Raw genomic sequence first — 11,630 nt, forward strand, 5'->3', positions numbered from 1 at the left:
GCTGCGTGAGGGCGAACTTGGTAAAACATAGGAACTTTTGGGAGCTGAGACGGCCTAGTTAGTAGTGATTGCTCTTGGGCTTGGGGTAAACCATTGAATATTTAGACGTTCAGCGAGGGAAAAATGTTAGAAAAGGTTCACATGTGAGCACGTCATGTGAGAGTTGCTTGTAAAAGTGCAAGCTTTCTTTAAGAGTGGCATAAAGTTTTCCTTGAATACTGCGAGTTATTATGATAGACACGAACTTGAGAACTATATTTATTTATGGGAAAAATGAAAAATTAGTTATTGTAATTTACCTAATTTACAATTAACTCTTTGTGGTATCAAAATGAACTTAAAGATTCTCAAAATATGCCAAAAAAACAATTTAGTTCATACAGTCAAATTCCGTCCATTAATTTAACAGATTATGTTAGTGTAACACTGACTTAAATATGACAAGTATCACAATTTTATTGGTTCTAACGTTTCATGTTATAATAATCTGTTAAGTTAGTGAACAGAATTTGACCGTAGGGACTAAATTATTTTTTTGACATACCTTAGGGACCTTTGAGTTTATTTTGATACTACAAGGAGTTAATTGTAAATCAAGTAAACCACAAGAACTGATTTTGTATTTTTCCCTTTATTTATTGGGAAAATATTTCAGAACCCTCTTGCGCTTTTTCGAATTTTGCATTTTAGACTTTATTTTTCAATTTGGCCAATTGAATACCTGAGTTTGCATAGATTTTAAAACTAAAACTGCTAGCCACTCTTCCTTCAAATAAATAACAAAAATGATATCAACAGACTATTATACCATTATTATTAAAAATTATATATATAAAAAAAAAAGGTTTATGGTTTTTTTCTTCTTCCTATGATTGAAAATAAACTTTTAGGGAGGTTGGGTCAAGTTGGACTTTGGTCAGAATTCCACTTCCTATGCCAAATTTGACCTAACTTTCATCAGGATTCATAGACCCTTCCAATCATCAATCCAGCCCAAGTTGGAAGCCAACTGATTCAACAGGTTGGAATCAGGTCGAAGGCCGGTCGGTATGTTGGATCAACAGGTATTTCAACAGCCTTATGGGATACAAGGTGAGTAGGAGGGAGTTTTCAAACTTTCATTTGGTAGATTTCCTATCCCCATATATATCCAACTGCATTATTCTTCAACAACAAAATAGACCACATAAAATTTCTTATCCTTCTAGTTTCTATTTGTACAATAATTCAAAGAAGATTTTTTTGTTGGGAGGTCAAAAAATTGGGGGCAGTCTACTACCACAGTCCTCGCAGCTAGAGCAAAAAGCTTGTACTGCATTAAGTATTAGCACATCACTAGCAAGCAAGTTCTAGATAATCTTATTGACTGACTGAATTTCATCAAAACGTTTGCCAAGCCCAAGATCAAAAAAGAAGACAGTTGCACTCTATACTGTAGAATGACCAAAAAAGTGGTCAGTTATAATATCCAACTAAATTCTACTGGTAAATTTTAAATCAAAGAAACACTGCACTATGAAGCCGGTAATTATCAAAATACTCCCTTCAGGTTCGTCAAATGTTCTTACTCATATAACCCGTTGAGTCAGCTGCTTTTGCTATCTTTCTCACCAGCTACATCAGTACCAACCCCTGAAGTTTTCGAAGGAGTTGGTTCAGAACATGCCCTAAGGACAGCCTCATTCTGCAAGGTAAAAGGCATTTCTGGGACATTAGGCATTGACAATTTGAAGATGATTAAAGGAATTTGCAGGACTTTAGGAATTAGCGATTTGAAGGCGATCTCAAAATACACAAATCAGAATATAAATCTCAAAATACATTCAGGAAACGAAAAGGAATATGAACATGATGCTCCACAGATATGTTGGCACATGGAACAAAGCAAACTATGTAGGTCTCTTAAGCCTGATTTAATAGATTTGTTTTAATAATGTTAATTCATACACAAACCCAATGTGTCTTAAACCCTGTAACTTTACCCTCCATCCTGTTGTCATTGGGGGAGAAGGTGTCATTTAAGCTAGAGCTCCTTGACTCAAAAGAAAAAAGCTTTCATATCAGCCACCCAATAACACGTGTTCTTACGAATGGAAGAAGACCACTTAAGAAGCAAATGGTAAAGCTAGTAAAGTAAGTATGACAGAAAAAGAGCATTCCCCACTGAATCGGATGCTTTGATTCATGAGAAAGTCAAAACGAAATTGAACAAAAAATTGGCACCATGATTAAGTGTTACACATACAATGAATGCACATGAATGGCATGTTCATAAATCTATTAATGAGAAATTATGGATTCAACATAGCAATTTATAGTGATCTCATACACGAGTTTTTTGTACATAAATGTTTGAGCCGATAGCCAAAGTAAACATATCTAGTACGCCCTTAGCCCTCTCAAAAGAGGGTCATCCCAATGCCTTAAAATCAAATTGCTAAGAAATGAAATTTGTGCCGATTATATTAAGCTGATGCTCGGATGACAGCACACTTACAGAAAATTGGGAAGCTAATGTGGGAGACCCAACCTTAATCAAACCGAGCTTGAAATCCAAAACTAATTTTCTTCTCCCTAAGATGTTAGTGTGAGTCTTTAACATCTGTCTCCAGTGTTTAAACCCTTATAAAATAACCTTCCACCAGTAATCCCTGAACTAAACTTAGAAAATAACCTAAATTATCAAAACCCAGCTCACATGCGAGCAATATTGTAAATTGGGGAATGGTGGGGGGTGTTAGGAGCTAATCGTTGTACAGAAAAAAACCCTAAAGAAATTGGGGAGAGAGAGAGAGTGAGAAAGAGAGAGGACCTGCCAAACGCGGAGAAGGCGCTTCTTGGCGTTGGCTTTGCGAGTGGTGGTGAGCTTGATTCGCTTCCACACTAAACCTCCGGAGTCATGCTTCTTCACTATCTCCATCACTCTCGTCCCCCAGAAGGCACCCACCATTTCTCTCCCTCTCTCGCTCTCTATCTCTCTGTTTCTCTCTTTCTGAGTTTATACAATGTAGTGGAACGACGTTCGGTTCTTCGTTTAGAACATCTTCTGTGGAATAAATAAAACCCTAAGTCTTGTTGGCCCATGGGCCCGCTTATTTGAACATTTTCTCTATCTGTGGGTGGCATTTGTTGGACTTATAAAGCTCTATTAGCAAGCCCATTAACTTGGTTTTGGCAATAAAATTGACACAAGCAAAGCAAGGATAAGATTTCTCTAATCTTTTCAAATTTAACTTTTGTTTTCCCTAAATTAACCTCTTCCACTGCCTCAAGAATGGCTCCTCATAGTCGTCCATTTTTCACCGGGACTATGCCCCAAACGCCATTCTTGGAAAATATATTTGGGTTTTTTCAACTCAAATCTCGTTTCCTCCGCCACTTACCTAGTTTTTATTTTTATTTTTTTTTATTTTTTATTTTTATTCAATAATGGGACATTACTAGGACAAACACAAATAAAACGAGGTGGGCTCCCCGACAACACAACCCAAACAAAAAATGCAATACAAAGATAATAATGAAAACAAACTATAAGTAATTGAACCAAAAAGGATTTGAGCCTCTTTAAGGGCCGCATGAAGCAGTATACAAAGGCAAAAGGGCTTCATTAAAAGCCCCATGAGATAAAGACAACCACCACTATTAAGCGGTTGTTGCATAAGGAGCATTGCTAAGAACCGACTAAGATTTGTCGAGGAGGAAAACACATTGATTACAAAGTCTCAACTTTCAAATCAGTCTATAAAAAATTTAAGAGACGGTAACCCAAATTAGCAAACACAAAAAATGCAGCAAAACACAAAAGGAGGTGGGAAAAAACAACATAACACCAAAAAAAGCTGCAACAGTGGCGGAGGATGGAGGAGACACGATACATAGGGCCGCCACTTACATAGTTACGTCTTTACACGCGTCACCCAAACATACTATGGGCCACACGCGCCTCCACACAGTCCCCCCTCTTTACTGGAGTTGTTAAATTATGGCGTTGCTATGTAGTTCTTAGGATTTTTTTTCTCCCTATCGTTTAGAGCATTTATCTTGAAGTGGCCGGACACCATTTATTTAAGAGTTTTGTTTCTTCTCTTCGACGATTCCGGACAAACTTGCAACGCTCCTCCTCCTTCAATGACACCCTTGCAGTTGCTGTTACATGCATGAGACATTAAAAGCAGGCCAGCTTTTTGTTTGAGCCTGTTGTTGAAAAGCCCACCTCTCTTTCATTATAAAATGGTGGTTCTTTGAATCTTACTAAATTTCTTATGCACTAACTTAACCGTACGTTCACATGATAATTGTAACGTAAATTTGTAATGAGTTATAGTAAAATTTGTCTTTGTAATTGTAAGGGATCTTTCCTTTACAGTAAATCTTCTTCACTTTCCCGGTGAAATTCAGGTTATACATGTACCAAAATAACAATCCTATGATCGAGAAAAAGAAAAGAAAAAACAGGCCCTCTCCATGTATTCAAAAGTTTACAACTAACATTCTTTTCAGCCTCCTCATCCAGGCCATGAAATGGTTAATTAGTGGTAGCTTAGAACTGAAACCACAGCTTGAGGGCCACCTTGTATGTAAACAAAAATGCACTCTGAGCCAGGGTTCAAGACTTTCTGCCACTGAGGAAGCTCGTAGATGTTCTTTACATTAGTTGAAGAGAGGCCCCAGAGAGGCCCCGAGAGCTTCTCAATCACCAGCTTGAGATCTGTAATTGGCTTCTGAGATGTGTTTTGTATTATCACCTTGTGGCGGTAATAAGTCGTTTGTGCTAGACTCCATGTGCTAGTTATGGAGTGAAGAAACTCAACCGGGGCAGCTGCAATAAATTCTGAATTAATATCACACTTCTGAAAAAAAAATATATTAATAATAATTTCTGCTGAGCCATTCCAATTTGGATCGAATTTGTTGGGTCCCTCTCAAATCATAATAAAAAGTAGAAGGTACGAGGCCAGCGTTGCATGCAGCATATCCATGGTGTTGGCACCTATATTTGAAGTTAATTAATTATTAATTACCTCATGAGTATTTTAGATTATTTATACCGAGTGCTATCATTTTCTTATTAACATCTTTGGTAAGTTGTTTGTTATATATATAGAATAAACCTTTTTTTTTTTAATAATTATTTTGGGTAAAAAGTTTGTTTTTGTTTTTTTTTTTGAAAAGTATTTGAAGGTGGTATAAATGTGAAAAGTGTTTTATATTTTGAATTGTTGGCTAATAATTTCGAAAAAAGAGAAGGTACGTTTGTTTAATTAAAAAAATATATTATTATTTTCAATACCCATGATCAAATTAGGCTAAAAGCCTATTTGAAATTGCGTTTGAAGAGCTTAAAAGTGCTTTTAACACTCAAAAAAATTCGTTTGAAGAAAAAACTACTCGTTTGGTAAAAAAATTAAAAGCGCTTTTAAGGGTCCAAAAAGCCTAAAAATAGTCAAAACGCACTTTTGACAAAAGCTTAAAAATGAAACTTTTGCCCAAAAGCTCTTTTTGACTTATTAACTCTATTTCTCAAACGCAATCTGAAACGAACCCTAAGTTTTAATATTTACCTGATGATTTTGGGGGGCCAGGTGCCTGTGTTTTGTAGGGATAGCTAGTACCTGTCAATTCAAATTAAGTGCAGTAAATTAGAAAGATCGAGAAATTGGGTAACCACCCTATAGTCAATTGCTTCCTAATAATAAAAATTTTGTAAAATTATTATTATTTTTTAAATTGTATATAGATAGTTTTTCACTTATATATTTACCAAGAAAAGTTAAATTCTATTACTCACTTGGTGTTGTTGGTGGTTTTTGGTGGACCAGTACTGGTTGTTTTGCGAGATAGGAATTACCTGTTGAGTGAAAGATGATCTCATCAGATACAATCAAACGATAAACCATCAGATTAATTATGATCATCAGAAATAAATGGACACGATATTACCAAAAATATTAGATGATAAATTTTTTTTTTTTAAAAAAAATCAGTTCTCACCTGAAATACCATTTACACCCTGAAGCTTAGAGAAGAGGCCAATTAGAGGAGCAGAGCCAGAGAGTGTAGGTTCGGTTTCTTCGTAATTGGAGCGGTCATCGGAGAAGTTATCATTCTTATCCGGACCGCCCACCAGGGCTCCATAGATGACATTAGGATTTCCCTCAGGGCGATAGTACCATGTGTCGAAGCCTTGTACGCATCCAACCGCAGAATGGAGAACTTGCATAGAGGCTATAGAAGCACCTCTATGGTGAACATGGGTCGGATACTGTGGTCCGTAACCAACCAAGTAACTCATGGACTTTGGGTTTTTGCCAAGAATGTAATCAGCCTGAAAAACCAATCAATCTAGATCATATCAAAATTGAGCACAGCCTCCTAACCCCATACAAATCCATCACGAGATTATGGTTGACTTATGTTGGAAATAATTCCACTGTATTAGCCCACATGATGCATTATGGGCCTCAAGACCAATGTTAGCCCATCAGAAGAATAATGGACCACAACTCTCAGCACTTTTAGGTCAAGTCGAAATAGAAGACTTAATCCTAATCTATAAATAAGCCCTTATACATAAATCTTGGACTGAAATATTGTGTATTTCGCTGACTTTACTCAAATGAACTAATTTAGGCATCGAATAGGTTATTGTGTTGCAGGAGCGTAAGGTTAAAGATACAGAACGCCTCGAAGAATGTAAAGAACGTGCATATCTCGCTAATTGGAGACTTTTAGACCAAAAAATGTCGTAATAACTTATACAGTTTTATATTCATGTTTTGACACGAATTAAACCTGACACGCGACATTTAGGGCGAACAATTTTTAACACTACCCCTATAATTTTATACTCATTTTTTGACATGACCTGAACCCAACGTGTGGTCGCAAATTGCAGGCCCTAGTGTAGAGCGATGACTGAAAAAGGTGAAAATAGAATGAGCAAAGACTGGTACATATGTGGGTTCCACGCACCTGTGACTTGGCGAAATTGAGGAGGTCTTGAGGTTGAATTAGGCCATCTGGACAGGTGATCTTGGCGTTTGCTGCAGAGAGGTAATCAGAGTACACAGCAAGAAGAAATGCTGCCGATGAGGCGTATTGCATGTTGTTCCATTCACGTACGTACAATAAGCCCCCTGCAGATTATTGAACAACAATTAGAAGTTATATATATTTTCTGGAACAAGGGTTCTAAGGGAATAAACAAATAAAGCGAGATGAGTTTCCCAACAACAAAACCCAAGCTAAAAAAGCAATACGAAGGAAGAACACAAATACAAACAATAACAATAAACAATGATTCCAAAAAGGTTTTGGGCCTCTCTAAGAGCTGGACAAAGTGATATACAGGTGCAAAAGGACTTGGTTAAGAGCCCCAAATATATATATATATATATATATATAAAAGGCTCAAACTTTTTATTTATTTATTATTTTTTATATATATATATAAAAACCATTTATAAGTTATATCTAGAAAGGGTTGACAGTGACATATATTATTATAGTTTTTGAGTACAAACCAGGAGTTGTGAAGACATTGTAGCCACCATTTTTTTGGAGACAAGCACAGGCAAAGTAGTCGGCCTTGGCCTGATATTGCTTTAGTGTGTTAGTGTAGGCACCCCCTTTTCCCTCCAGCAGTACCTTTGAAAGAAGGATTTGTACACCTGCATATTTGTTATCCCATGAGAATTCCCTGACCGACCATCCTGTCCCACCAAAGCCTGCAGCGTTGTCCACTGCATACTTCAAGTAGTACTCATCATTGGTTGCTTGGTACAGCCAGGAAGCAGCCCACAATAGCTCATCCTTCACCAAAAGATCATAGAAAGAAATAATTGGACAAGATTATAATTAACGGAGATGGAAAAGAGCATTAATTTGGCTAAGGAGTCATTTTTCTCACCAAATAACCAGATGATGTGTAGAATTGCTTGGCACACGAGATGGAGTCATCATATAAACCTCTGAACGTGTCCGCAAATGAGAAAAGCTGCAAGAAATTGAAGATATTAATCTCTTTTCGTTTCATATCTTCAAGATTATTTACAGGAAAGCAACTCTGAGAAAAAAGGGGCTTCTAATTAAGGCTTACTACTGACCTGTTTGGCGTGAAGTAAAAGTAGATTGGAGTAGGAAGAGTTATAAGGCTTGAAAGCTATGGCAGCCGCAGCCAAGGCAGCAGCAGTTTCACCAGCAAGGTCCGAACCAGGATTATTTGCATCAAGCTTGTAAGCACTTCTTGAAGTTGTCATGTCTTCAGCTCGCTCCCAACAATAATGATCAGATGCCCCATCGCCCACCTGAATTTTAATTTAATAGCTTCCTTAATTATTACTTTATCTTTTTTTTTTTTTTTTCTTTGGATGAAAGTTTAATGATCATATATATATCCTAGTACTGTGTATAAGCTTACATGACCTAAAAACCATTTTGCCTATTGCAGTTATTAAAAAATTGGGAAAAAATCACATACCCCCTAAAATTCTACTGTTTGAAAAATAAAAGTTCTTCTAGTAGTCCATAAATTTCTTGTAGAATTCGAGGTTGCTTCAACTTATATGATACTCCTACCAAAATAGGCTAATGGTCTATGAAATAATGAAATAGTTAGCTAGGTGACCAAACGCTGTCTTTGTGTGTGAACATTAGTCTTACCTGTCCCCATAGAACATTAGGCTGTGGATGTGCTTTCATGAAGTAATCAGTACCCCATCTAATGGCCCATAATGTGTTCCCCATTTGGTTTAACTCTGTAATTTCTTTCCTGAACTCGATAGCTCCCCATGAAAGCATTGTCAAACTGAATGCCATTGGCAGCCCAAACTTCACGTGATCTCCTGCATCATAATACCCTCCAACCAAGTCCACCTGCCAATACCCAAAACACCCTTCTCATGTCAATTCATCTCACGTATCGCTATTTAGTAGATTATTATAAGATACTTAAAAAAAATCTCTTACCCCTTGTGAATAGCCATCCTGGAGTCCCGAGTCGCCCCGCCATGTGACTCGCTGAGTTGATGGAAGTTTACCGGATCTTTGCGCCTCGAAGAACAACAAGCTCTTGTCGAGGGCGTCAGCATAGTTGAAGCCCGTCGCAGCGGTTGTGGCGACGAGGAGCATGCAAACCAGCAACGCTAGGAAGACACAGGGTACTGTAGATTTCATCTTCCTCGTCATGACTCTGCAGGTCGGCCCAGATTTAGTTGGCTCGGAAATTGAACAATTGCCTAATGCTAATGCAGAAGTGCCTATGCTTCTCAACGATTTTGCAGTATAGCACATCTTAAATATATAAGAATGTGACTTGTATCATTTTGTGTGTGTTAGTAGCCCTCACGTTGTGCTTAACAATCATCAAGACATCAAGCAGATTAATTAAGGGAAACGAGGTTGAGCTCCCCACGTTGTACTGTCGTGCATATTTGACGGGAAAAGATACGGTGCTGCACCTGCATGGTGATATAGATGAAATGGCGGAAATATCTGCCCATATCCACCGTCCATCACGCGTTGTTATTTGTCTACGTGAACACCGCAGCCACAGGTAAACAACCGGAGACTAAAAATTCCATTGTTTCTTTAAGGCTCTTGGTTGGTGGTTTGGTCGGCAATATAGAGGGAATGACTTTTAAATGGTGCTTTGAACCCCCACGTGGCGACCTTCTAATCATTGGATCTTGGGATATTGGAATGTCAGACTTTTGGCATCCGATTCTATGCGGCAGATTCCAAATATTTATGAAGACAATTGTTAATTTATTTATTATTTTTTTTGTATCGGTGAAAGAAAATTAATATTATTTTATACATGAATTTTATTGCTAAATGTAATCTGCATTATGTTCAGTAATCTTTAGATACATTTGAAGTTTTGGTGCCATAAACCCATCATTTGTGTCACGTAGATATCTAAATAAGAACTGAAAGTATATCGAACTGCAGTTTTGTATATATATATATACACACTTTTTTATTCCATGTCTCAACTCTAGAGCTATATGTAAGCAGTATATATAGTTTTCTTCTTCTTTTTTTTTTTTTAATCAATGAGGGAGGGTCCAAGAGGATAAGGGAGTTGAATTTAGGAGTGGGCAAAATCCAACATTCTGCATCCCGATCCACTTTCGACCGTTGCAGGTGATCAGGTTCCAAACAATGGCAGATTGAGAAGTGGAAGAGATTTTAAATTTCCGACCAAGATAAGTCAAAAAGTGAAACTGGCGAATAAATTCTGCTTTCCCGACTTGACCCAACCCAATTGCATAATAAAAAAAAAATGCATCCAAAACGACATCTTTTTGGTATTAAAAAAAAAAAAAGACCACTATTTGGAGATGTATATAAAGCCATCACTTTCTCATTTGTCTCAAAACCACTATAACCTTTTTGGCATGTCCACACAATTAAGAGAGGGGATGAGGAATTTGAACTAGTAACCTTCGCTTCATGAAACGTGATTTACAGCCGATTGAGCTATCCCTTTGGGACATATAAAAAGGATTAGAGTCCACTTTGAATCCTTTCAAATGTGATGTGACTTTTAAAATCATAATTAATAGATCAAAATTTAATAATGATCATCTTAAATTTAATGGCGATTTTAATAGCCACATCACACTGAGAACTCTAATCTTCCTTATATCATTAGTTCATTACTTATTTTAACCATTTGTCACATAAAGCCCTTGTCTTCGGCAGTACTCAAGAAAACCTAGATCTAGAAGCTTCTCCCTCGTCTCACCGCCATTGCTGCTATCATCTTGGTCATTCACCCTTTATTTTCTATGTAATCCTCTCTTAGTCTCTCTTAATCAGATAATCGATCTCTTCTCTCAGTTCTTTTAAGTTTTTGAAGACGAGAAGACATTGTCATCATCTTTGAAGACGAATAAATAATACCTGCTGCCCACTTTCACCTTTGACTTGACGGAGGTGGAAACTAGAAAAAAATGTCCTCCGAAGGAAGAATGTCAGAGGTATTTCTGACATTTTTATCATTAACAGAGGCGGAGACGAAAAACCCTTTTATGCCTCTATCTATCATGCCTGAAATTGGTTTCATGATATGTGAAGCATATATTATGTATTATTGGATAAAAATTATCTCAATTCCACTTTTTTTTTTTTTAAAAAAGACATTTAATAACTGATCTCCTATAAATTGTCACCTCAACGAAGATATTAAGCAACTAGTTAACTGAGAAGGATTCGGTTAGTGCACATTTGAGTTGCAAAATTGTTAAATAAATAAAATGACAATTTTATCCCTCAAATTTACACTAACTGGATCTCCTATATTTCATTTAAAATGAAGAGGATCTGGGTGGGCATTTAAAACAAAGAAAAAAAGAAAAAGGGAAAACGTTGAACTTAACATAACCTCAAATCCCCCAATCCCATCCCAAACTCTAATCCCCTCTTTCTCCCCAAGGCCCAAGCCCATTGTAACAAATTGCAAAACCAACGGAGATCGACATGCATGGCCGTGGGCTTGGGCTCCTGCAAGAACTATCTCAGCTTGCTCGTCGCCCCCCATCTGGCGCCTAGCCATCGATGGTGAGGCCTCTTTATAAACCAAGCATATGCCCCAATCATCTGGTCACACTCACACATAACTACAT

At 37.2% G+C, this 11,630-nt stretch overlaps 2 protein-coding genes across 2 annotated transcripts; both read right to left on the bottom strand.

Moving 5' to 3' along the window:
• Window positions 1-1,336: 1,336 nt before the first annotated feature.
• Window positions 1,337-3,019, bottom strand: LOC132179356 (uncharacterized). The gene is made up of 2 exons (XM_059592059.1): window positions 2,813-3,019; window positions 1,337-1,684 (listed from the first exon to the last, which is right to left on the bottom strand). The coding sequence occupies exons 1-2, from the start codon at window positions 2,948-2,950 to the stop codon at window positions 1,586-1,588; spliced, it is 237 nt and encodes a 78-aa protein (XP_059448042.1). The 5' UTR covers window positions 2,951-3,019; the 3' UTR covers window positions 1,337-1,585.
• Window positions 3,020-4,529: 1,510 nt separating this feature from the next.
• Window positions 4,530-9,174, bottom strand: LOC132178396 (endoglucanase 5). Its single transcript, XM_059590836.1, has 10 exons — window positions 8,968-9,174; window positions 8,662-8,874; window positions 8,106-8,306; window positions 7,910-7,996; window positions 7,524-7,812; window positions 6,973-7,136; window positions 5,992-6,325; window positions 5,789-5,848; window positions 5,562-5,612; window positions 4,530-4,831 (listed from the first exon to the last, which is right to left on the bottom strand). Exons 1-10 carry the CDS (start codon window positions 9,172-9,174, stop codon window positions 4,530-4,532), a joined length of 1,908 nt encoding a protein of 635 aa, XP_059446819.1.
• Between the last annotated feature and the right edge of the window lie 2,456 nt (window positions 9,175-11,630).

This window comes from Corylus avellana, chromosome ca4 (assembly GCF_901000735.1).
Source record: "Corylus avellana chromosome ca4, CavTom2PMs-1.0".
NCBI classification, from domain to species: domain Eukaryota; kingdom Viridiplantae; phylum Streptophyta; class Magnoliopsida; order Fagales; family Betulaceae; genus Corylus; species Corylus avellana.

Coding starts and splice junctions, on each gene's coding strand:
- LOC132179356 (XM_059592059.1), bottom strand. CDS start 2,950: ATGGTGGGTGCCTTCTGGGGGACGAGAGTGATGGAGATAGTGAAGAAG. Junction 1,685..2,812: donor GCCTTCTCCGCGTTTGGCAG/GTCCTCTCTCTT, acceptor TTTACCTTGCAG/AATGAGGCTGTCCTTAGGGC.
- LOC132178396 (XM_059590836.1), bottom strand. CDS start 9,174: ATGAAATCTACAGTACCCTGTGTCTTCCTAGCGTTGCTGGTTTGCATG. Junction 5,613..5,788: donor AAAACCACCAACAACACCAA/GTGAGTAATAGA, acceptor TTGAATTGACAG/GTACTAGCTATCCCTACAAA. Junction 4,832..5,561: donor TGGCCCCCCAAAATCATCAG/GTAAATATTAAA, acceptor ATATTAATTCAG/AATTTATTGCAGCTGCCCCG.